The 27,178-nt window shown below is 43.6% G+C and overlaps 1 protein-coding gene across 16 annotated transcripts in view; it reads left to right on the forward strand.

The window, feature by feature from the left end:
• Positions 1 to 27,178, forward strand: part of LOC135940050 (multiple PDZ domain protein-like) — a 110,964-nt gene that overhangs the window by 77,247 nt on the left and 6,539 nt on the right. For all 16 annotated transcript variants that reach the window (XM_065484699.1, XM_065484707.1, XM_065484709.1 and 13 more), the window contains 3 exons: positions 6,839 to 7,035; positions 13,468 to 13,562; positions 26,865 to 26,934. In XM_065484699.1, coding sequence (XP_065340771.1) covers positions 6,839 to 7,035; positions 13,468 to 13,562; positions 26,865 to 26,934 — 362 coding nt within the window. The remainder of the gene's footprint in view (positions 1 to 6,838; positions 7,036 to 13,467; positions 13,563 to 26,864; positions 26,935 to 27,178) is intronic.

Raw genomic sequence — 27,178 nt, forward strand, 5'->3', positions numbered from 1 at the left:
TGCGCGGGCGATATGCAGATTGTGCGAAGCGCTCCGCCGCCCCTGTGTGTATGTGTGTGCACGCACCTATCTCTCTGCGTCCGCGTGAACGAGCACAGCTGGCTCAATTAAATTAATCGACGCTCGCTCTCTGGCGAGTCGGGCCCGTTTCACCTTGCCATTATCGCATTAAGTGCACACTTTCCGCGAATAATTTGTTCACGTTATTTGCATCGGTGAATTGAAGGAAAACTCGCCCGGCATCGACTCTTTCCGCGCCGCTGTCTGTCTTCGGGCCTCCCTGGCCCGTGCCGATGGAATTAATATGTACACTCCTCGAGTGCGGCGGCTGTTAATAAATTCCCAGAGCGAACCTCTCTCACTCAAGCCGTCGGAACAAATGACGCCTGTCTTTACTTTTAACAGCCTGCCGGCAGTTTTGAGCTCCGGCTGAATATTTTCTTGCGCGCTTCGGCCAAAAATGAAAAAATGCTCGTTTGGCATCGGCTAATTACTTAAAGTTTTCGCCTCTGGGCGTTGACCAGTCTTAAATTAGACTCTACTACACTTGGCGATTAATCACAGAGACTCTGTTGTGGGCCTAAATTTTAAAAGTTCAGGCTTTGAGGCTTGTTGTTATTTTAATTCGAAAACAATTGGTTTTCAAGTACCAGAATGTCATGTTGTTTGAACAAATTACTAATTCAACTGTCGCATCCTGAGTAAAGTAGGCTCCGTCCTCATTGCGCCCTTAATTATAGTAAAATTAATTCAATTTTTACTTACAAATAGGTGAAAATCATCACTTCAATAGTTTTAATTTATTTACTGTACCGTTTGGTTAACTTTTCCAATATGTGCAAAATTAATCTCGCAATAGAAAACATCAACCTATAAACTTAAGACAAAATTTAACCAACTTTGAATCGTATGAGGGCTATTCAGAACCGTTAACCCTCAAGTTTCATCGGTTTTATCGATCGCAACTGGCAGTTTTCTTCTACGATTTAGACTATCCAAGGGCGAGTGCTCGATTTCTGGCCTTGGTTTCCACGCAGATGTTGCACACGAACCGTATCAGGCCTAGCAGAGATAATTGCAGGCCATGAAGCGAGTGCACGCCAACTCGGCTTGTGAAGCTGCACCCCCAAGGGCTGACGGGCAGAGCGGAAGCGTCATTCCAGACGAGATCAAACTTGTAATATATGTGCACTTGGCGTGCATCCCTCGGTCATGCGATTAATTAAGCGGCGCTTTTAAGACTCTACCGTGCGTTACTCGTCTCGCAGTTCTACATCAATTAAGCTTGGAAATCGGCGCGTACGCGCGTATGTACGGTCTGGTCCTCTCTCCAAACGCGGCCCATTGTCGGGGAGAGCAGCCCTGGGCGCTTCATGACTCTTGATATTAAACTGCGTCGTGCAAACTGCTTCGCCAGGCCGTAGAAGCAAAACTTTTTGCCTTGTTGTAAGTTTCGCTCGCTCACGTGTTAATGAAGAAATGATTAACTTCAAACACATGGACGTTGATTGATGAGCTCCTGGCGACGCTTTTACAAAGGCACAGCTCAATAATTCAGCCCAACATCAAATATGCTTACAATTAGTTTTGAAATTATATTCTGGCATATTAATCAGACAGAAATATGTACCATTTTCGCCTCACCGATCGAAACTTGAGGCAGTATAGGCAGCTAACAATAGCAACTTCGCACTCCGCAGAAAATGGATGGGTTCCATAGCCACCATGTGAGTTTCAGATTTCCCAAACAAACAAACTGGGTTGAAACTCAACTAATTGGTATTGCGCACGGCTGTGTCTCCTTCTGGGAAAGGCTGATTGCCGAAAAGCGGTGCGGTGCTCGCTTGCTCAGAGTCGAAAACCCTTGAGTATCAGTCGAGTCACCTCACGCACAATTACGGCCGGATTTGAAAAAGAATCGTGCTGTTTTTGGCCCTGTTCCGTAGGACGGAACTCCATTTTCTAATCAAAGAGGGCCAATCGAGGAAAGAAGATTACATTCGGACTGCCTAGTTGGGAGATACATTATTCGAGCGCTAGGTGAAATTGAAAATGGACCGCGTGCTGATTTTGCCAACCGGCGCGGCTCCTAGGTCGATGCTCTCTGCGAGTGCAAATTGCAAACAGACTGGCAAACAAACAAAGCGGGAAAGGCACTCGAGCGGATCCGTCTTTTCCGTCGGCTGCACCCGAATCAACCCTCAAAACGAACCGCCCGCCCCGGGGCACCAGCCTGGCATTCTACTGTTTGGGGGCAAATTTGTTTATACCCTCGCTCGGGAGTGCTCCTCCACTATATTTATTCGTGCAGTGCGTCGGCTGTAAAAGTCGAGTTGGATTGCCTTTGTCATCGGTATGCCCAACTGCTGACGCTCCCTCGGCAGACGTCACACGGTCCGAAGCTCCGATTTAACTAATCTGATGCAGATTGACGCTTCCTTATTCCGTCAATCCGATTCGCAACTGACGTTTCGCGATTCAATTTGGCGAATTCAGCTCAGCACGCGTCGCATCTGATCGGCTTTGTGAATAATCTGGATTTCCCCATCATCAAATAATTATGGAAAAAATCTATCCCAGACACTTTGCCTCAAAAAATCTCTTTGAGTTCGCTGTAGCTCGTAGTGGAAGAGAGGTGCACATTCAAATAGATTTCGTCACTTGCTCTCTTTTTTTTGTTACTCATAAATGAGAGTGCAGCCAAATATTTTCAATGGCCGCTGGGATGTAGAATCCTCTGCAGTTCATTCATTTTTTTGTCAGTTGCATTTTTCTCTTTGATTTTTTCTTTTCCTGTTCATCTCGATTGAAAATTACTAGGCTATTTTTAATAATTCAATTGAACATTCGTGGCTCTTACTTTTGAAAATCAGCAATCCAAGCTGTAAAATATTATTTATGAGGCTTAAAATTAATATTTTTGAGAGGGAAGGTATTATTTTTATTTTAATGCGCATGATAGCTTTCCAAGTGTAAAAAATCACCACTTGAGCAAGCAAGTCGTTCAAGCAGGAATGCTTGACTAAAATTGTATACGAACGAATTTCACGCATCATTCGGTCCGTGGAGCACTCCCTCTGCAATTCATATGAATTCCTTTTGAGGATCACTTTTAATTAAAACTCGCATAGCTCAAAGGCTTTGAGCGCCGAAAACTTTTCGATGGGGAGTGTATTATTTCGCTTTGCTGGAGCAAAAGTGACCGCATTCTGGTGCAGGCCCAACCGCAAAAATTAAAACCACATATCCACCTGAAATTCGAGCGTCGCCGCTCGCAAAAACGCGGCTGCAAACACACACCGCACGCGAGGCGTATGCGTATACAACACAACCAGCCAGCAGAAAGAAAGAGCGAGAGAGAGAGAGAGAGAGAGAGAGAGAGAGAGAGAGAGAGAGAGAGAGAGAGAGAGAGAGAGAGAGAGAGAGAGAGTGAGAGATGGAGAAAAAGCCTATGTTATCATTGCACGCTCGCCAGCCTGGCGGCCAGCAGGAAAAAACAAACAAGTGTGGCGCTCTCGGCTCGCAACACATGGGCCGGCAGGTATTCTGGAGAACTGGCAAGCAGCCAGAGGGGTGGTTTGTGCGCGGCGGTGGTGGTGAGGGTTAAGTGGCGGTGGCGGTGGCGGAGACTGCCCAACCGGCGGCAGCTTCTGCATCAAAAGCCTCGTCTAACTGTGCCTCCATCGGCGTGCAGGATTGATCCTCCTTTGCATTGATCTGCCCGCCCGCCTGCCCGTCGAGGACCATTCACTCGTTTGTCCGGACAGACGCACACCGATGCTGACTGTGCACCCGCATTACGAAAACGTTGCCGTTCGCCTCACGCAAAAAACAAAAGCCTTTTGTCCGGTCTGGAGATTTGCGGCCGCTTTTTCTCTCTCTGCTGAATTTTTCAAAGCTTTAAAAGCGAATGAGGCTGCTTTTTATTACTGCTCCTAAATCTCTCCATCAGTTCCGAGTTCCGATTGGCTTTCACTTTATTACGCTGCTTTTGCACCAATCCGCTTTGTGAGCTTCATTGAAATCTGCCGTTTTCATGTATTTTTTTCGCACTTTTAATGTACTAAAAAAACTACTTACGCGGCTGTTTTAATGACCTCTCGCTCGCCAGCTTGCATGAATAATGTACTAGCAGCGTGATTTGCAAGCGTTAAGCTGGGATTTTCTTTGGCAAGCTTTTTTAAACCAACGCTTCGGTTGTCACTTAAAATAATTCCCACGCAGAGTTTGCGTACATATTAAAGCTCTTCACACCATTTTCCTAAAATTTCCACTGTTTTTGAAAAGTCGAAAAATGTCCCAAAACAAATTATATCAATAAACTCTCTGAAGCTTTTCAATAATTTTTCTAACTCAAAAACGTTTTAAAGGAATGTCAACTTGCAAAGATCAGGGAAATTCACTTACATCACGAAGGATTCTTTTGACTCTCTCTCTCTCTCTCTCTCTCTCTCTCTCTCCCCTCTCCCTCTCCCTCTCTCTGCATGCTGCAGTTTACTGCAATTCTAATGCTTTAAGCTGATTATTGACTGTAAGTGCTTCTTTCGCTTGATAAAAATGGAGTTGTCTGCACCAAGAAGTGCAATCCCCAGAGCTCGTCAGCTTTCAAAACAAAAAGCTTTACATTTGCATCACTGCGCTTACTTAGTACTTTCGAAAGCAGACAGCGCTGATCCTCTGTGATAGCAGTTTCTTGGAGATGAAAGACTTCCACAAGAAGAATTACTCGACAAAATTAGATTCTGCCCGTTAAATTAGAGGCAATTGTCTCAAGTAGGTCAGCAGCAGAGCAAAATTCTCGTGTGTCGAGCAACTTAAGTGCAAGAGCAAAAAGCGTGTTATGATGCGAGAGACTTCGCATTACTTCGCTCGCTCTCATCACCGCACTGCAGTGCAAAAATTCCTTATCCCCGGGCTAATTGAAAGCAAGGAGAGCTCGTCAGCAAAAATTAAGAGCTACTAATGGCTTTCTCATTAGCCGCCTTGTGCTGCATGGTGCATTCGACACAATATTGTATGCACACTCGTTTCTTCTGCAAAGGAGTTAATTGGCTGCTCGTGCGGGCGGGAGGACGAGCATGCCGGCCCGTCAGCGAGGAAACGCACTACCCCATCGTGCGAATCCGACGTGCAAATAATGCGAAATGAAAAAGCAAGCAAGCGCGGGCGGGCGGCCCTCCACTCCACGGATCACGTCGCTCGCATTGTTCCAGTTCTCTGTGCCTGCTCGCTACACAATTGATTCGGCTGCTGTTTCTGGCAGCTCTGCCTCAATTGTCGTCGCCAGAGGAGCTGTATAATTGGATTATTTAGCATGCACAAAAGCCTCGCTATATTGCTACCGCACCGGCTGAAACGATTTCAGAATGTCCACACCGACATAAAGCAGTAATTTTTCAGACACACCTGAACTCGCTTTTGTTCGCCGACAGCAAAATTATAATGCATTTCGTGACGGAAAATTGGGTTAGACGTTATTTTTCCATGCACCAGTTAGCTGGGTAGCTTACAATTAGACTATTTTATCGAAGCAAAATTGTATTATAACCTTTCACTCTTTTGGCTCTCCTTGTGAAAACCCTAAGGAAACGAAGAATTAAAAAATCAAATTTACTCTCAAACAATTAAAGCTTTATTATTTTTTCATTTAAGCTCTCACAGTTTGCAACATTGTAATTTCTATAATTGATAAATTAATTGTTTTGAGTCTTGACACAGCTTTTATTTTCTATTGAAAGATTATTTTAATTAAAAAGGGTGTAAATGATTGATTAAATCGCTGAAGCATCAAACAGAACTTAACATTCCTTTACACTTAGAACTTAAATTATAAGTCTTAAATTGTTGAGAGCTGATCTTGTTAACTACGAGGGTGAGTACGTTTAGGTGGTTTACGCCGGCACCTCTCTTCGAGAGCCCTTCATGCCCGCGCTAATTATGGCTCCCTGACTGCCTGCTTTGAAGTTAATTCGTTTGACAAACTGCTGTCTGTGCCTTTTCCCCGCGTTAAACTACCCGCCTCGCGATCGGAGTGCAGTGCAGTTAGCTCGAGCTGCTTTGCTTTGCTCCAAACAAACGTGTGCGAGACAAGAGAATCGTGCTATTTAGGGCGGAAAATCGTTTCAACTGATGCAAGCGCGAACCGAGGAGAGCTAGTCTAATTAATTTTCACTGTAGTAATGCGGGTGAAAATTTCTAAATTATGTTCTAGGGGAATTCCTACAACTTTGAGCCTTATCATGTAAATCTCGTGCACGCTTTGAAGTGCTGACAAACTTCAGTGTAGTCCAGAACTGCCAAAAGCAGAAATTTGAGCTATTCTGGCAAATTATCGGTGCTAAAAGTTAACTGAAATATTAAAATTTTTACTTCTAATATTGATATTATCAATTTTCTAGCGGTAGCTAAATGAAAATTACCATGAAAACACTATTTCCCATTTCTCAACAACAGCCCGCCAGTTTGCAAATCCAACCTAATGGACAGCTTTGCATATGAGGCTAAATTGCATGGGTTTCCCAATCGCAACCCTTTTACACAAAACGCCAAATCCGGCTGCAAACGCCGCTCTTGAGAAGGAGCCGGCAGAGCGAGCGGGGCTGCTCGCTCGACTCATAAACGAGACCCTTTTCCGCATCCACGGCCAAAAACAAGGTCGCTTTCGAGTCTATTGAATCAAGAGGGCTGGCGGGCGGGCAAGGCCGAAGTATGTACGGCGCGCTGAAAGACCTTTTCGTTCGTTTTTCCGCGACACCTGTGCGTGCGTGGCAAAGGCTGCCGGATATTGCATTTCTAGTCTGTGCTCCTTGACAGGAAAGGCTTTTCTCTCTGATTGCAGATAAAGTGAAGAAGAAGTACGGAGCTCTGCCTGGCACACTCATGGTCGCGGCCCTGGAAAAAGGTCAACATGGGCTGGGCATCAGCTTGGCCGGCCACAAGGATCGAACCCGGATGGCAGTGTTCGTGTGCGGCCTTAACCCCCAAGGAACCGCCTCCAAGGAGGGCACCCTCAAAGTCGGAGACGAAATTCTTGAAGTGAGTACTGCTTTTCAAATGTTCTTGAGATCCCACGACGTAAGGTTGCCAGAGGAATCAAATAAAATTAAAACCAACATTTAGGGTGATTTCCTTTTGGTTATTAGATTTTATATCAAGCTGAAATGTTCAACTCACTTTGGAAAGTCATAGTGAAGTCATAGGGCCTAGAAAATCCGATTTTCACGTTTCTGTCTCTTTTGTCCTACGGTAATTTGGCAACCCTAATATGCAGCCGCCACCCTGTTCTGCCAACTCGCGGCCTAATTAGATTCTGATCCGAGAGCGACGAGCACCCCATCGTTCCGTCCGCCCTTCGAGGCTTTCATTCTCCTGTTTGCTCTTGCTGTTTGACTCTTCGCGCGGAAGAGACGACCGAGTGCCAGAGATTTGTTTTCCAACCAAGCCGAGGATTGGCAGTCGCTCCGTCTCAATGCCAATTAAAATTTCACTCGCTGACAAACTAAAAGTGCGAGCGGAGAAGCGTTTTCCTCACTCGCCAAACTAGAAAAAAGAGTTTGAGAGACACTCTTGGATGTCCTCATTTTAACTTTACCCAGTAAATATTACAGATGGAAATTTGTTTCACAATCGTTTTTCATCTATCCTCTCGTGATTTATCAATTTAACCAAATAAGAGCTGAAATTCTATCTGTTAAAATAATTTAGAAACACCATATTTGGTTTTAAAGTGGGATCCGCTCCGCTCTTAGCTCTTAATTGGAAATGCGATGAGTCGCGGCACATGCGATCCGCACGCCACGAAACCGAGCACTCACTCACGATTTTCAGCGATCGAGCGCAATTTTGGTTGAGAAGATGCGGCTACCAATTAATTAAGGCGAGAGCAGCCAGCCGACGCTCGCGAGGGTCAACGATGCATCCTCCTGACAACGAGATCGATCTCTAGCCAATTTGCATGTCGCGAGCACATCGCTCAAGAGTGAGCACGAAATCGATTTTACGCCACTGGCTTCTCCGTGAAATATACCCGCTAGTTTTGCACTCGGGCTAATTGTGTGCGGGGGCGATTAGCCGGCGCGCGCGTTTAACGAGCGAGAGCAAAATAATGATGGAGCTATGCCGACTGCATTTGTCGCTCGCGGGGCGCGCTGATCGTCGCTCCCGGCTCTTTCACTCACTAGCTGTCGCGCTTTTTTACAATTAGGTCAGCCAGCACCATTGCTGGCCACTTCCCTATGAACTGTCAAATGGATACTGCTCGTGTCCTTTGTCACAATCCGAATTTTCAGTGCTGGAATCTCCATGGAAGTTATGAGAAAGAAGCGGAAGGAAAATTGTTTGCTTGTAGTATTTTCCTCCACTCCATTGAGAAAAAATGAGGAGTTATGAATTAAATCAGTTCTTTTAAATTAAAAAAAAATACTTTACGCATAATTAGGTTTGTTGTCCTTTAATTTTTAGAATATTTCCCAAATGATGGACGAATGTCACAATAATTAGCGACTTATTTTGAGAGCATAGCCGGTTGTGCCAGTTAATGCTATTTTCTGGTGAAATTTCGGTCGCGCTACGCTGGCTGAGTAAATAAGAATCAAAGAGCGGCCGTCTCGTTAAGCCACTGGTCTCTGGCGATTCTCCGAGTTTTGGCCTAATCCCCCGGGGTTGGTGTGTCGCTCGCTGGCTCTTTCGCTCGCTCGCCCGCACGACGATGACGGGAGAAGTTGAGTTGGATGGAGCCTTTGATAAATAAAAGCGGCGGGCAGCAAACACACGGCGACGCAAAGTGACATCCATTCACGTGACACTACCCTTCAATTACCTAATTTGATGACGTCAATTGGCACGACCAGCAGCGCACTACTTTCTCCCCCTGTAATTATTGCCTCCGACACTCTGCTCGCTGGCAAACATGACATGTGCTCCATCCACCCCAATGAGGAAACTGTTGCCGCTGATCTTCTATCAGGTGCTTAACACACGCGCGCTCGTTAGTTCATATTTTCTCTCAGCAGCAATGACGAACATGAAACATTGATCCAATTGAGCAGTTCGTTGGAAAAATTCAGTGACTGTGCATCCAAAGGTTTTGTTTCATCTGAGCTATTCATAACGAGGAAATTTGTATCCTGATTCCTGAAATAAGAGAAAAATCAAATTGAATTGATGATCGTGCAAAATAAAAATATATTGTCAGAGGAAATTGTATTGCACAAATCATATTTATTGTTAAAACATTATGTCAACGAGGTAACAGGCTTCTTCTTAAAAAAAATCGGTGAAAGTCAACTTTTCAAATAAGTATTTATTATTGGCCAATAGGAATGAGATGGTTTTCACGTTGTCCTTAAAATTCTTTTTTGTCTTATTTTTAATAAGCATTGAAAATATTATGTCACTTGAAACCGTGCAGCATAATTAATTATAAATAAATGCACCCTCGAAAAATCCAATAAGTATAAATCATGGCAATAAAATTCGCTACAGACAATAAAGAGCCATACACACTGCTTGAACTGTAATTAAATCAAAGCGATCAGATCGTCGAGTCTTTGTGCTGGCCTGCTCCCAAAATCGGTGTCTGCTTAATTGGCTTCTCAGCAGTTACCATGCCATGCCACCGAGCCCGCCCAACTCTCGTTCTCGTGAAGCCTCCCTCCGGATGAAAATTCATTCACACGAACTCTAAGCGAGAGGCTCAATGAAATTCTAGTCGTTCACTCATTTTCAACAATGCCGCTCATTACACGATGAAAGAGAAGCCAGCCACCGCCGGAATGGATGGAATTTCATTTAGGCAACCGGCACGTCAGCTGCGCCTATGCATGCATTATTCGCCATTGAAGCGGCGGCTTATGTAAATGAAAGCACAGCAGCAGCCACATCCAGTGGAAGGGAACGATGCCAGAATGTAGAAAAATTCGATTCGCGCTTAGGAGGCCAAACTGATCAGCTCTATTCGAGCGTTTGTTCGCTTCTCGCGTTGCGCAACGTCTCCTTCCGAATAAAGCAGTTCCTTATTAACTCAATTTGTGCGATTTAGCCAGGCGCAAACGCCAAAGCCAACGAAGCAAACCTCCTTCTTCTATAATAGATTGCGAAACTAGTTTCCGTCGCAATCACGCGCAAACAAGCCGTGCAAAAAAGCAACCCTTTGACTCGCTGTGCGTGCAGTTCAAACTGCGAAGCTCAGCAATTGCTGGTTGAGCGACGCCGACGCGGCACAGGTAGGGCGCGACGAGGGACTTCAAATCAGCGCAGCTCGTTAGCGAAGGGACTACTGAGAGTGAGTGCCGGGATCGAAATTAAGGCTGCCTCTGCTCATTAGAATTTCGATTCGCTCCCGACTCTTGCCGGCGCCGTGTCCAAGAGATGAAAACAAGAATTATGACTGCTCGCTCTTCAGGCGAAAAATTGATATTGGCAGCTGCGAAACGATGACGCTGGCGCCTCGCTATTATGCTGCCAAAGACCACCCGGCGCGACGGCACACACTTATTCCAATCTGGCCATATTATTTGTCTCTCTTTTATTGTGACCCGTCAACAGCGAGAACGATATTAAACTCACTGCCGCAATATACTGGTATTGAATTTATCCGACTGTCTGCTGAGAAAGAGTTCATCGGTTGCTGGCAAATCGTTTGTGTTGTGCTGCGGCAGCTGACACTTGTGAAATATAATTCAATCTTTTACTGTCTCTGTACCGCAGGAAATTGAGACGGGATACGCGTTGAGTCGGTGATAATTTAATCTTCTCTTTGTCAACAACAGCTTGAATATGGAATGATTGAATTGACAAATCTTTAAACCCGCGTACCTCTCTTTTTCCAAGCATGTGAAAACCGATCATTAGGATATTTTTATTTTTAGAAACTGATTTTTGATCAATTCCGATTGTTAACTGAAACCCCTTGTACAGCTTGAGGCGTGTTATGGCAAAGTCCTCTGTAATAATTAACTATAAGATCAAGTCCTGACTAAATAACCGTCTGTGTTCAGTTCAGAATAACTTGTAAATTACTTAATTGTGTGTCATTAAGTGCAATATTCCAATTTGTTGATCTTTGCGTGTCGGCGGAGCACGTTCTGCTGATGCTGTTTGAATTAAGATCCTTTAACAAAAGTCGCATGCAAATGATGCTGTTGCCTTGACTGGTTTGTAAAGTGAGTTGGAGACGCCTATGGCAGCAGTCTTAATGTATGACGCGAAGGAATTGAGTAGAGGTCAAAGAGCGGCATGCGAGCACGGTGACGCAAACGCCGACTTCAATTATTCATATTTGCGTGCCCCAAGAATCAAAATCAAAAGAGAATTTTAATAGTTTAATACTGATTTGAATAAGATTTAAAATTGGCCCCATTTATCGAATTATATAAAAGTGTTTAACTAACAATAAGCTGAAAGGAAGATTGCTCTGTCATCCTGCTTTTGTTATTTTATAGATTAATTTTATTCTGTTCCACAAGCTCAAAAATTGTGTCTACTATAAAAGATTTTATTTCGAACAGTGAAAATTGAGGTTTGCAATTATTGAAGGTTTGAGACTGTTAAGAATCGAAAACCACAGTCCGCACGCAGATTTGAGTGACGTCTTACGACGTAGAGGTCTCAGTCAGCCGCCGAGACTTTGACCGAGCTCAGTTGCCAGTCAAATAGTCGAAAAATTGAAAAATGTCGGAAGAAAAATTGGTCCTTGGCCCTTCGCCTTCACTTTAAAAAATTTGTTAGCCGCGCCAGCCGCCAGCAAAGATGCTCAGCCGCTGCTGGGCTAAAATTCGGCTGAAACTGCAGTCCCAAAATTGCGCGGCTGAGACCTCTACTCATAGCTTCACAAATAATGGAGAGCTGCGTAAAAATACAGACAAAATTAGGAACAACCAACTGTCGTTTGTTTATCATAGTGTAATAAAAACTGAAAGAATCACACCCTGCTTTATACTTTTTCTGACCCCGTGATGTCAGACCGCCCTAACACTTTATGAGATTTCCTAGCTTTAGTGTTTTAGCCGCAAAAATAGCTTGCCAGTAACAAGTTTGAGTTTTTTGGTGCTCTTGTTCTTTTCCGTATCAAAAGTACGTGGCAGGTTTAGCAGGAAAAAACTATGGAAGAGACCACTGCAGAGCAGTGTTGTTTTTTTTTCTCTGCCTCCCAGTGAGACTCTTCATTACACGCACAAATGGTACACAATCATGTTTCGGATTTCACACGCCTTTTCGCACGCTGCTGGGTCGTTGACCACGCAGGGGCAGCGATTTTATATCGAGTTCATTGGATTTTTATCGACCGCCGCTAAATGCAGGCAGACGACGAGTGCAGCAGCGACTGCGGAAAACGAATGCACTCGTGGGCGGCCTGCGGGACGGGCGCGGCAGCCCTCTCTGGATGCAGGAGCAGAACTAGACTATCGATCCGACCACCGCCAGTCACACTCACACAAAAGCGAGAGAACGGCCGGCCTCTGCTCCTGCTCTGTTGCTGCTTTTGCCGCTGGTGTGCGGAGGCGTAAATGAAATTTATTGCATCCAAAGCAGCAACTTTTTGACGCGCGGCCACCGCCGCTGCTGTTTGTTTTACGGCGTGTTTTATTGTTTTCGGCACAAAATAATGGCGGGTTAAAAGTCGCCGATGCAAATCACCGCCGAGCAGATTTATCCGTGACGACCGTAGTGCTGCAGGGAAATTTTATTATCCGCCGGTTCGCGCTCACAAAGCCTCCGTGTTTATTTTTCCTTCTTTTGAGAAACGAAACGTCGGCGTTTGCATTATTAAGCTTACTGCAGCACGCTTTTCCGCGCTCGGTGGCGGCTGTTAAGCAGAGAAAACCCAGAAAGGTGCAGAGCTGGGTGAAAAGCACGTAAAAGTGGAGCTTTCGTCTCGCTCTTAATTTCGCGGCTTGCTGAAATTCGCTATTTTAGCAAATGGATGTTACGCCCTCAAAGACAAGACGATTCTGACACGCAAACGGATTATTTCACATCTTTCTCTGCGTCTGTATTAAATTAAGTCAAAATGGTCCTGAGCCGTATTTTGCATGAAATATTCACATTTACGAATGGAAAGAATCTGCTTTTTTAATTTAGATAATGTTCGTAGAAAATGCTGCTGCGCCAGACCACTTTCGCATCGCGAAGCCTGAATCGAAAGCAACTCGAACTCTTTCTGACAGGCCATTCCCCGTGCAGTTTGACGTTGAGCGAATTCTCCTTTTTTATGTTTTATTGATTACGACCGAATTTCTCTACCTTAATAACAAAAACCACTTTCTTCGTACTATATACGTGAGTGTACTCCCACTGGCTGGCGGAAAAATAAATGCGGACACGTCGGGGATCAATTCCCATCGGTTTTTGCTCTCTTGTCGGTCGGCAGATAACGCAATTTGTGCGCACCACGTGCCGCCACCGCTGTTTATACCCATGTTCCGCCTGCACTCACTCACAGAGATCATTTTTTCTATCAAATTTCAGGTCAATGGCTGTGTCGTGCAGGGAAGATGTCACTTAAACGCCTCCGCAATGATCAAGGGCCTCGCCGGGCCGCTCTTCAAGGTGATCGCTCTGAGGTGAGTACCCGTTCTGAATATACTTCATTCGATCTCTGACGAAATATCCAGACCCAATTTTTATTCAAGGAAAATGTACACTTAATTCAGGATGCAACAAACCTGATAGCGATGAAAAAAAAAAACAATGTTTTTCCTCCCTCGACTCCAAATTGTACAGTACAGGAATTTCCGAGACCGCTTTTCGAGAGTAAGCAAGCAGACCTTTTGATCCCTATGAAATTCGTCGCAAGTCGGAGCCCATTTTCGGTTGTCACAAAGCTGCTGTACTCCAGAGGGCAAATATGAAAAAATAACGGCGCTCATTCTTCTCGCAGTTGTTTGCATAGCCTCGAAGCGTTACATCTAACCGACGTTCAGAATATATTTATCATTACGACTCTAGCGCGTTATTGCCTTTTTTCCGTGCGCGTGCATTATCTCTCACACTCTTTGCCGCTCATCGTCATTGTGTGTTTTTGTGACAGGCTCGACGTTTCAGCCGCAGATTCTCCTCGATGGGAGAGCGTAAAATAAAAACGCGCGCGCTGCTTGTCTCGTCATTGAATAACAGCTTTTTTATCCTCTGCTTAATTCCACGGGCGGATTTCGCATGCCGTTTTCCCATTTTTCCGCATGCTGATGAGCTCTCGGAACGGACGAGCGCAAAAAACGCGAGGCGCCGTCGGCCAAAAATGCATTGTACACGGCAATGGGCGCCTTGATATGCAAATTAGCAATTTGCATCTTTGAGCCGCTGCTGGTGACGTTGCTTCCGCGCCCAAAGGTTTTTCCTCGCGCAGCTACCGGAAAATTAACATTTTCTCTGTTTGCTGTTGCTTTTAATTTTCATTTTCCGCATCACTTTGCTCAAATTTTCCTCTCAAGCGAGCAACACCATTTCAAACGCAACTTTTTAGCTTAATCTTCTCACATGGTAATCTCAAACGAGCTGTTTTAATCGAATTTTCTTTATTTGTAAAAGGGGGAGTGGAGGGCGAACGTATACTATGAGATTTGTTGCACGTTGATCCTATGGAGCAGCTATGGAGAGATATTATCCCATCTAAAAATGTATTTCTTAATAAATTATGAAGCAAATGAAAAACTGGCTTGGTGGGGTCATATTTTTGATATGCTTATGAATAGGGCAGTAATTCAGATGTTTTTTTTGGAAAAAGGTGGTCTTAATTGGTATTAATTTTTATATACTAATTTAAAGCTCATAAAATCATAACTGTCCTTAATTAAGAAGAGGATGTAGCGGTACAACAACGCGCGGTCCTGCTTTTTGTTGGAAGCCAACAATTGTTGGCGGTTTGAATTATTGTAATTTTGCATTATTGTTTAACAGCAGAAAGATGATTTTAAAATAAGAATTCAGTTTTCGTCCATCAGCCACACGGTGCTGACGTGATTTGTTTAATTGTGCAGAACCCGATTCAAAGGGGTGAGTCCAACAGTCAGTTAGCAAAAAGAATTTGTAACTCATTATTGAAAAACAATTTCAGTTCTTGTACATACATAATTACTTGATTTAAGTATCCGATCGGATTTGCAACTGTAACCTAATACACCAACTAAATTCGTCAATCTGAATTCATCGGTCTTCATCATTACAATCTCCCAAAAGGCTTTATTCCCTCTAAGAATATTGCACTTCTGATATAGATGAGAGATTTGATAAAATTCATGGTTTTGGTATTCAACTTTAACATAATTCTTTACTTTAAAAACCTCCAAAACTTCAGAGCTGAATCTAAGGGAGTGATATTAAATGATTGAATTATTTTCCTTAACTTTTAAATGTGTACCCTGTACTATTGGCATTCATTAATTTTCTAACCCCTGATATAATTTCCACATTGTACAATTATTTTAGATGTTTGTTCCAAGATGTAATGCCGACCAATTAGTTTGCAGTCGACCTTTCCGTGAGCGAAAAAAATATCTGTTTGGATACATACCTACATTCTTAAAAAACAATTACAATCTAAAATTCAAACACACAACAGTCTCATCACATGACACGATTTCAGATTGATCAGAAATTCTGCAAGACCCCACAGATCAATAAATAATTATGATTTCCGTCTTATGTGAGTCAAATCTGGGTAAAAGACTGATTTCATGCAAAATGTTCCGCGTATATAGCTGGTTTAGATGATTTTGGCATTTTTAAACAGTTTTGAGTATAGGCTTTGGCTTCAAAATTTCAATATTCGTGCTTATTTAATGGTCTCTCAAAAAAGTCCTACGTTTTAACTTCACAGCCGTAACGATTCAATTTAGTTCAAATTTAACTTTTACTTGTTGTTTGTTTCAACGCGAGTACCTTTTCATATAATTAATCAATATGCCCACCACCAAAATAACCACGGAGTAGGCAGTGCCGAAATACCAACACCACATCATCAAAGACACAAAAGTTTTCATCCGTGCCCAAATCATAATGTAAATTGGTATTTTCTGGCTGCGTGCCGCCGGCCGTGTTCGAAAAGTATCCCTCTCGCCGACCATGAAATAACACACACACATCTAACAGCAGCAAACCCATTACAGAGGCGGACAGCTTCCAATTCGAGTGTCGCGCTGTCCGAGCAGCCCTCTCATCCCCGTTTATAATTGAATGGCAAGATGAATTCTCGTGTTGGTTAATGGCCGGACGTAAGGTCGGCAGCAAATCCAAGAGTCTGGGGCCCGCTCTCGGGGTCTGAAAGGGCTCACAGTAGATCACAATAGGGGCTGCCGGTGGTCTCATTAAAGAATCGGCCCGCCTCCATTCACAGGGAACGGCTCTTCCTAATGAGTTGAAAGCGGCGGTGGTGGAGGCGGGAAGCTTTGCGAGGCCGACAGAAAAAAAGGAGCAGGAAGTTCGAGATGGCTCTCGTGGGGACGTGCATATAAACCCTGTCATGTTGGCGGCGAAAGTAATTAATAAAACCGACCGGGATTATCCTCTCGTCATCATCAAAAAGCAGCCGACTATTTACTTTATGCCTGGCCCAACGGGTCTCTCTCTCTCTCTCTCTCTCTCTCTCTCTCTCTCTCTCTCTCTCTCTCTCTCTCTCTCTCTCTCTCTCTCTCTCTCTCTCTCTCTCTCTCTCTCTCTCTCTCTCTCTCTCTCTCTCTCTCTCTCTCTCTCTCTCTCTCTCGTCCCACTGTGTGCGGATCGATCTGCGGCGTTTTCTTGCCTCCGCAGCACCATCATCCACCACCACCACCACGTGTGGATGCGGCGAAGCCAGTCAGCTCTTCGCTTATTAATGCTCCGATTTCGCAGGCTGCGTGCCTGTTGTGCCAAGTGCTTTTCCTCGGGCGCGCCACCCAGCCAGCGACGGAGCGAATTTTATTGTGCAGAAAGCTGCCGGCTTTTTTGATTGGAAAGGAAATGATGCTGCTGGAGAAGAAGTTTCGTCGCTCATTGCTTCGTCCGCTCGCCGGAATACATCGCGTTGAATTTCCCGAACAATAGATCGAGTTGATCGGTAAAAGTGGAGTTTGCACGTCGTCCTTGCCGCTTTTTGCCGACTGCTGCACGTTTCCAACTTTCCGCTCCGAGTCGAGCTCTTGTGGAATGCAAAAAACTGCTCCCTGGAGTCTAAGCCAAGCGCGGAATACGAACACGAACTCGGCGAATGATCAAAACTATTTGCTCAACATACAACTACTATACTTGTATGCTCATAACGCGTCAATTTTTTTTAATAAAAATGAATTTCAATGTGTGGTTGCAGTAGTAAAAACAAGGCCGGGAAAGCTATTGATATATGATTATCCTGATCTCTGTTAATTAATTGGTAGAGGTGTTGCTCTGAAAGAATGATGTTGAACCTTAACATATATCAAGGCGAAATTCCAAGAATCACCCATTTTACAGAGGCTCATGATTTATTTTAAAAATGGGATTTTTTCAGACGGTTGTTTGAGTTAAATTACAAAGTTTGGAGTCTTAAATTAAATTTAAGATATGCTTAACAACTTTCTCGCGTTGATATGGAGAATTCAAAGTCTAGACATTTCTCTTGAAGCGACCAGAAATTATCTTTATTGCTTTGACCCTTTGAAAGATCTTCGATCTCCTTTTTTAAAATGTTAAAAATTAAAAAATTTATAGAGTTAAAATATGCCTCGTTTAATATAGACTAGCATATTATAAAATTTTGTTATCATTTTCCTTTTTATACTTATAGTCGTCAAAACATCGCTTTTGTTATCTGAAAAACGAGGCGTCTTCAAATTTCAATTTGATTTATATGATTACATGTGGCTCGTACCCCTATCCCCGGTGGAGTTTTTATCCGATTTACGCATTACCGCAAAAAATAACTGGTCATTCACAAATCGTTTGTTACTTTTGCGCCCATCGCAAACCTAGCTTCGCGAGAGTAGCTTTCCTTCTTATTTTTCCCAAACAGGCAAAATAATATTCCTTATTCTCTGTGTCCTTCTACAAGAATTTTTTTAACAATGAAAAACAAATCCAACCCTTTGTCAAAGGCTACTGAGAAAAGGCGCTGTCACAGTATTATTCTGCTCACTAAATTTTTGGTTTATACGAAAATTTTCAAAACGGTGCTCACATGACTCGTGGAAATATATTTGCTTAGTTTCCTCCCATACAAGCATTAAAACACTACTCGTTGTGGTTGTTGGGTGCTTTCCCATGAATGAGAGGCCGAGTGCGTTCAACTCGAGCAGCAGTCTCAATTACAACACGCCATTTTCCGTCGGACGCCCGTGGCGGCGAGATAAATGCGTTCGCCAGCCCGCAGCAGCTCGACAATCTGTGAAAAATCGGAGAGCGAGCGCGCGAGAAAGGAAGGTGCTCCAGAGGGGAGCTGACAGCTTCATGGAGAGAAAAAACTTTCGCACATACTTGATTAACGCTGTCGCGCGCGCGCACGCCTGCCAGCGATTGTAACTGGAATGCAGCGCGTCTTTGTGCGGGCGTTTGATTTATGACGCCTCGGGCCCACCAGCAAATTCGATTTCCCGCCGGGGACGCTCGCATTGTTAAATCTCTCGTGAAATCCCCGGCGCTAATTTATGCCCTTGTTTTCGTTCAAACTCGCGCACAATTCAATTTCGCAGTTATCCAATCCGCCACTTTTTCGCTTCCTGCACGAATCGCCTCAGCAGAGCAGGAAGAAGATATTCGCCAGAAATAAACTGCAGAATGAATAGTCGAATTCAATTACCGAGCCAATAACCCGAGTTCTAGCTCCAATAGAGAAAATGACGGGGGCGGCGCGGTTGAGTAGACGCGAAATCATCGTTCGAGAGGAATTCCTGGGGGCAGGCCCGCTTGCATTCCGATAATTGCTCAAGGAGAGCGATAAATTCATCACCGGCCCGATTTCTAATCTGGCTCTCGAATTTCTCAGCGCTGCTCATTTCCATGCATGTATTCCGACTGACTTGCTGAGGCAGAGCAGCGAATTTGAATAACCACTTGCGCGCCGGCTATGGCCCTCGAGGATGAAAGTCGATAAGCGCGCTGCTGGCACACGCAGATGGCTTAATTTGAATTTATGGACTGCGATGCTTCATGCAAATTTCGCGCAGATTGAAAGAAGTGGCGAGTGATGAGATTTACGGCAACCAGTTGATGAATTGAGAGCAGGTGATGCCCTTTCGATGAAAACATGACAAGAAAGTTTAAGACTGCTACATAGAGCGTGAAATTCGAATTTTTTACCCAGGAAATCAGATGAGTTTGCTCGGACTTGAAATTGAGGAGAAAATAAATTCTTACACTCTTCGTGGACAGACAGCACAGATAGCCTCACTGAGAAGTCTTTACGTTTTAGTTATTTACTTTACTTTTTATGTCAATCTTTAATGACATCATTGATGCGGGACGTGAGTTGTCCATGGGTTGATGCTTGTTAATGATTTTTTGAGCGGTGATACAAATAATTTGATATCATTTTGGGAAACGGGACCATCTTTAAAGAAGGGCTGTTTTCACAATTGAAGCTGCTTTCGGGAAATTGTTTACTTTAATAAGGTATGCCAATTTTTAAGAAATAGGAAAACTGGGTTACCTACATCCAAAACCACATGCATGGATTTTTTTTTGCTTTCTATGTATAAAAAATGCACCTCATGAAGTGAAAAATAATATTTGTTTAAAACTATTCAAATATTACCGTTTTGTTCTAATTAATAATCAAGAGTGAGACTTGTGAGTTTATTTTTTACACACTTTTTTTAAGCTAATAACCAACTCACCCGCGAAGAGAGAAAGTAAATGAATTATGATCCTCACAATTCAATTTTGCTTTCTTTTCAACTTAACAAAAGCCTTAATTTTTGAAGCTTGGCAGCCTTTCAAGAAGATTAAAAACTGAAAAAACGTCCACAGGTTGTAAACTGTCTTAAACATTCTTGTCTTATATTTCATAATTATGCAACCGGGAAGGCAGAACTGCCGAGCGTGGTGCATATCTTCTACCCGGCTGCCCCATTATGCTCACTGCCTCGCCTTTACGTGAAAACTATACGCATACAGCTTCCAAGCGTGCCACTTTGGAGAAAATTACCAACACAAAAAGCTATTCAGCCAAATAAACTGAAACTGGAAACCATTGCTGTGCTCAGCTGCGTGGTAATTGGTGCAGAATAACGGCTTGATAATGGCCGGCAGGGAAAGAAACAGCGCGTACGTGCCTTAATTAGAATTTACCGGCACACCTGCTCTGCTCACGCCGCGAGCAGTTCGTTTGCACTCGTTTTCAGCAGCAAAACAGAACCGTGCGTTCAAGGCAAGACGCATTTTTCATTTGTCCTTTGGCCCCGCTGGCCGGCCGCCGGGTGATAGATGGCAGTTTCGCCTCGCCGGCGCTGATTTTGATCGATGCCTCCTGCGGTCGCCGTTGAATTAATGAATTCGCGCCACGGGGAAAGCTCCTTTTGCAAACTTTCAGCTCGGACGGTCCAGCTGAGCCAGAGGAATTCTGAGAACGCGGCTCAATTTTTTATGTTGACGGTGCCTGGAAAAACGATTTGAAAAACGCTTACTCCTATGACGGCAATGAATGTTCAATAAAAAGACCTCAAATGCGAATCATTAGCGGGCGAACTAATTCGCCAGGCCTCGTTTCCCTCGAAAGCCTTTAAACCGATTAGCAGCTTTTCAATTTAATTAATGCCTCTGGCTGAGCGTTCTTTCTTTCCGGCGGCGCTGCTGAAAAATGACGAGGCCTGTTTTATGACAAGGGATATAAGTATTACCGTTTTATCGCAGTGAATTTACGGCCGGCCGTTAAGTTTGACACTCGTCGACGAGTGTAAAAGTCCCTGGAATTCCATTTCGCCGCGCCACAAACGACTCCCTCTGTCCGCCTGCCCTCTGAGAACAATATCCACGCACCCTCAACCAGCTAGCATCCATAATTGATTTTCCAATTTTCAAACTTGCCACCGAATAATTATTTGCGAGCGACCCGAGTGTGAAATTGGCACCAAACTGAAATTTCCCAGAAGCGCCGTCCTGGATTTTCCGCTCGGTGAAGCCAAATTCAGCTCAAGTTGCCCGCACAGCGAAAAAACAGCCGGCCCGACTAATTAAGCTCCATTGTGTCTGCCGACGGCGCTGCTGACAACAACCGGACAGATGCCGCTCCGAATGCGCTCACTTGTTCTGCCGCCGCCGATTATTTTTGCCATTGTCACCGCTGTATTGATTTCGACTGATTTAGCCGCAGCCTGTCAGAGATACGCGGCCGCAGAGGTGGCGATATGGTCAAAGCAACGACACTCTCAAGCTTTCAAACGCCTTGCGTATATATGTGTTTACGCTGTTGATTGAATTAGAAAAAAGATGCAAACATGCCTGCGGAAGGGTGGCTGCAGCGACAACTGATTAAACGTCCACTGCATTCATTGTGTGAATGTAAGCTCATGGCTATTGTGTTTATGTGCGCAGTCAAAAATTAAAACCCTGTTATTTTTAAGCTCGAGCCAAAAGGTTCAATATTTTGTACCCAAAAATCGAAGTATTGTTGTAGCAAAACCTCAAATACTGGATATTTTTTATAATAAAATAGGTCCTTTAGATTTTTAAATATACAAGTACACTAAATTTTAGCTTATACCCAATTTAAAAATATTATTTTTGCAAAGAGAATTTTTTTTTCCTGGATTGTTCAGTACAGTTTTAGTTCACGCTGTCTCTAGGCAATCAGGCTTACTTTTAAATTCATATAACAATTTGAGCGCTATGTTTCAACATTATTTGGAGTGGAAATTTTGCCACAGTGGTGTGATTAAATTTAATTTACTGATTTTTACAGTAACAAAAATTTTTACTAGCATTAATTTCTATTTTCATCCCTCAAAATCAAAGTATTTATGTTTGCGGACCCCATAAAAATCTGATATATCGATCTACAATGGCTGGAACGGTACAAATCAGCAAGCTGTAAATCGGAGAGAATGCTTGTTATTACGTTCTAAGGTTTTGTTTCAAGTTCAAACTGTTTCCAATCGATCAAGTTTTGGTTTTCTTCAAAATAAATGTATGGAAAAAATATTTATTTCCCATTATTTGCTCATTTTTATGTGGGAGCAGATAACTTTGTGTATTTTCCTTGTAAAATTCAATCTGCCTGTTAAACCGCCACAATCAGAAATTTGAGATAGTCAATAAACGCGTAGAGTTCCATTTTGTCAAGCATATAGTTTAAGTGCCTCGGTAGATAATATCATTTCTGCACGAGCGAATCGTGCAGTACACACAATGCCGAAAGATATCAGTGAGGAAGAAAAGGCCGATTCGCAGACACGGGCGGCTTCGGCGCAGAGAGCATTTTCATTTCCATAACGAGCTGGCGCGCTCTGCTCCAAATGTACCGAACTAAACGTGCGCGCGATCTCGTCCCGAGGCAGCGCCGCTTTTTAAGTTTGTTGAATAAAATCGAGTGGTGCTGATGGTGAGTGTGTTCGCAACCACAGCCAGTCTGTCGCTGGATAGATAGATGATCGGCCGGCGCTGCTGCTCGCGAGTGTCTGCGTCCACTCACTGCCCACCAGCACCGCAGGTGTTCATTTGTACCCAGGTAAAAAAATCACGCCCGACTCAGTCACGATCGACAATTGGCACTGCCGATCGTATGAAATCCTTCAAAGAGCTCCATGCTATTATTGCGCCTTGAGGAATCAGCTGGCACGGAAATCATGCCGGTGACCACATTTTTTCATAATTGAGCTTGAATATGAGACAATCTATACGAAAATGCTTGTTTTCCTCTTGTAAAAAAACTGGTATTTGTTAAGATTTAAATTAAACCGGCGATGTTGCTATTTTCCTCTATTTTTTTTCGAGGGAAAGTTAAAATCGTGGTTTGTTTATCCGCATTTCTACATAAATATCCCGTTCTAATTAAAATTTCTGCTTTTTGTTTCCTAAAGAAAAACATTATTTTTATCTTCTTAATGAGCTGCACGTGCAATATTTCTTGCAACAAAGGTACGCAAAGGTGAAATAACTTATTATGCACTTACTTGTTTCATTTTTTTACCAGTTTCCGACTTTTCTATGAGATAATAAACGGGCCAAGGCCCTTTTTCAATGATATAATCCTGCTGCTATGCGTTTACAATGGAGCTCGAGTTGTAAGTTCATTATCTATTCTCACTCGGTTAACGAGTGAACCAGCCAACTTTCAATTTAAATTCTAGCAAGTTGTTAAGCCTCTTTACAAAGTGCACCCTCACTTCTCACAACACCAGGCAACACACAACAACAATGCTCGCGCCTTATTAAGTGGTGCTGAATAGAATTATTTGCAATTTATCATCGAGAGCTTTTGTCGTCTAATGCACCATTTATGCCGCGCGCAATTGTCGGCAAACCGGATTGGATTCTTTCGCGCGGACTACTCATTCCTTGGCGTTGGCGAGCACAAGACAAGTACAGAAGTAGCGTTGCGTCGGCCACATCCTCTGCTGCGTTTCGTGCGCGTGCAGCTTTTACACGGAATGAGCCCACCGCACTCCGCGTCTGTCCTTATCAGAAAAAGAATACAAGCGCGGCCAGCATCATTAAACAAGCGTTTTATGCAAGGGGTGTGTGTGTGTGTGTGTGTGTGCGTGTTTTTATTTATTCTCCCGGCACAACAACGGCGCCGCCGCTCACGCCTCGCTCACAATGCAGTTACCCCGGTCTGGTGCGATAACTCGTGCTCGCGTGCCAACATGGAGCCACTCCAGCTAATTTTAGGGTTGCCGCCGTCGCGAGATATTGAGCAGAGAGCGGAATTTCGCGCGCGCGTCCACCGGTGTCACTCCACTCACTCAAAATAGACGCGCTGTGCCGCTCTGGGCTCGATTATCGGTCATTTCGTCGCGGCTAATAGAATATTAAGTTTGTGGCACTTTCTCATTAAATTGGTCGACGTCAAGCTGAATTCGTGTGCATATTAAGGCGGACAAGGTTAGCCGCATTTATATCCTCAAGTCGTGGGAGTTAGATAGTTACGTTATCTCTTTGTTTCCTGCGAAGAGTAGGCCGGAGATGAGTAATAAGTAAGATTAGGCCTTTGTATATAGTTTAACAAACTAATTTATTTACTTTTGCTTCATTCAAGTTACAAAAATTAGTCAAAAATATTAATTTAAGCAAACAGGAAATCAATTCATTAGCAGACAAGCCCACGAAAGTACCGCAACCCCCTCGGAAGGGTGTGATGCCCAGTTGAGTCATTGTCTGGGGAGGGGAAAACATCACAGATTACACATAATGACTCTGTTTTAAGATCACTTCACACACCTACGGGAAATGTGCGGGCACACAGTCCTTTAACGCGGCTGTGATATTATCCCATCGACTAGTAGTCACGCGGTGCGAAAAGGCATCGCGGCTGATCTTTGTCCTCACTGGCAGTCAAACCAAACGGGACGGGCCTGAAAAAGAATAAGTCATTGTAGGCAAGCTGCATTTCATATTTTAGTCCGAGTCCTAGACGGGTGGGAGGTGCTTGCCGTAAATAAAATGGGCTCTTATTTTCAACCTGTGCACTGGTACCACGCCAGTGTGCCATAAAACAAGATTGGCTTCACCGATGCAAGGTTAAATTTATGCGATCCTTTTCACCCTTGGAGTGCACCCACGCAAACTGCACGAAATAAAACCCCAAATTAGCAGCAGCCTTCTATTCCACCTTAAAACTCTTGGACAGGTGTGTACCGTACACCCAGAAGCCTCTCAGAGTAAAAAAATCACAGCACACCGTGTACTGATAGTATTTTGCATTTGCGAGCATTCACCTGTGGACTTAAGAACCGTAAAAAAATAATACAAAAATATAGTTATTGTTTTCTACTTATTTCAAGAAGGGGTTTATTTCTGTTGATTGACTCATCCTCTGTTGTTTTTATTTTAATAAAATACTCAGAGATATAGAACTAGGGGTGCGTTATTTTACCTGATCATTTGAAAATCTCATGGACAAATTTAGATTTTATATTTAAAGAAATAAATTAATTGTAATTGTTTTAAATCCACTCTTAAGCTCAAAGTGTGTTTATTCTTACGGGCTGACTTTGCCCCATACCTGCATACATCCTAAAATGAAAGATGATATAAATCAAATTATTAAAGAGATTGTTCAGTTCAGCAATTTTCACTCCGGGGCACTACAAATTAAGAAATGAAAATTAGAAGCTCTGGTGTTTGTAAATTCCCTAAATTTGGATTTTTGGCAATCCTAATTAGACCACAAAAGAGTAGCCAACCCTAAGTGAAAATTTCAGATACTTGTTGTCTTTTATTGCTCTGTTTGAAGTCGAGTGATTAGCTCTTAGCTAAGAGGAGAAATTCATACGATGATGTCAGCCCAACTTGTTGCGCCTTTTACGCGCTGTTTTTCCGACGCTTCCGTTTTATTAATCCCCCGGAAGCTAATTCCAGACTGAGGAGCGTGCCATTATTCAGGCGGGAAGCTGCTCTCGCCGGGTGGTTTTGTCCGCCGCAATTCCCCGATCGGCACTACTTTTCTTGCTTTCCGCCCGCCGGGCTGACTCGACAACCCGCTCTTTGATTCTCGGAGAGAGATGCCTCGACGACGCATTGTGCGTACGCGGAATCGCCGCACAAGGATGCTGCGAGCGACGGCAGGGCCGGACGGAGAACAAAATGTTTCGCAATAGGCCTCGCCGTGTGTGTGTACCTTTCGACTCAGGCGAGAGCCAAACGAAATGACTGCAAAACGGAGAAGCGTGACGTCACCCAAGGTGAAACAACCGGCTTCATCTGCCGCGCATTCACAATAACGATGGTCTGCGTGAAGCGAAATTATTCGGTGGCTGCGGTCGCCAACGTAATCCACCGGCGCTTTCTCGTAAAATTCATCCCTCCTGTTGAGAGTAGCGTAATTTCGCAGCCGCAGCTGAGATTAAGATCGAAATTCATTCGCCTCCGCAGTCCTGGTGACGTCACAAGCGTGGTTTCCATGGTTTATGAGAGTGTCTTGTTTTCGCGGCTTATGTTAGGTTTGGTGAATGATAACCTTTAACACGCCGCTCGCAAGGCGGAGAATTTGTTTGGCAAAGTGAGGCCGCTGCGCTTTTCAAAGATAAACATTTAGCCCGTTGAATAGCGTTCAATTTTGTGACACATCAACAACATTTAACTAATTTTGGAATGTTGGTTTCGTTAGCTATTTTTTTTATTCACTGTGGATTATAGAGCATTAGGTACTCTCTAGAGCACCACGTACTAAAAATCGATTTATTGAAGAGAATACAAAATGTTTAAATGGGTCCCAAACACTTTGGAATATATTCACAGTAATATGCCAAAATTTAATTTATCTCTGATTTAAACAGGGCTAAAATACCTCTTTTCTAAATTGAATGCTGGGGTTTTAACAAAAATTTATGAGTCCAACTGTCAATAAGAGAAAAAAATAGGGTGAAATGACGAGATTTGGAGAAGCATCCCAAAGGCTAAATAATTCCCCGAAAATAGGATATTTCTATCGATTTTTTTATCTTGGTTATTAACATGAATAAATTTAAATTTATAAACCCTAAAAAATTGCATTTGTAAACTTGAAAACGTAAAGCTTGTATTTATTTTCATAGCTATTAATCCTCCCTCAAAGGCAATAATTTTCAGTTGATTTACTTGCAAGCGGAATTAATTCAGCAACATTGAATCTGAGTTTTTGCACAGGGAAAGTTTCCCACGAGCAAAGTTGATGGAAATCCAAAGTCACCTTGCATGCCGTGCAATCTTATCAGTCCAGTCCGCCTCCGCTTTGCGTGCTCTCCTTTCGCCCGCCTTGTTTCACCGTGCAAATTTCTATGTTTCAGACGAGATTCAGCGCTTGGAGAGCTGGCCGTAAAACCAATCACTCAGTTCCCGGTTACCTTGGATGATGAGGTGAGTTTGGCCAACACCTTCGGCACACAAATTCTCGCCAATACGCAAATGCAGAAGTACCGGCGCAAGCTGTGCATATCATTCGGGGATTAGCGCTGTAACGTTGATCCGCGCGGTGTTGATTTTAAACGCGCGGATCAGTTGATTCGTTTGAATACACTGCTGGTTACGCAATCTCGCTGACTGTTTGTCGATTGCACTTGCCGTGCGTGGCGTATTTGTTTCATGCGGGTAGTGTGAAGCA

This window comes from Cloeon dipterum, chromosome 3 (genome assembly GCF_949628265.1).
Source record: "Cloeon dipterum chromosome 3, ieCloDipt1.1, whole genome shotgun sequence".
NCBI lineage: Eukaryota > Metazoa > Arthropoda > Insecta > Ephemeroptera > Baetidae > Cloeon > Cloeon dipterum.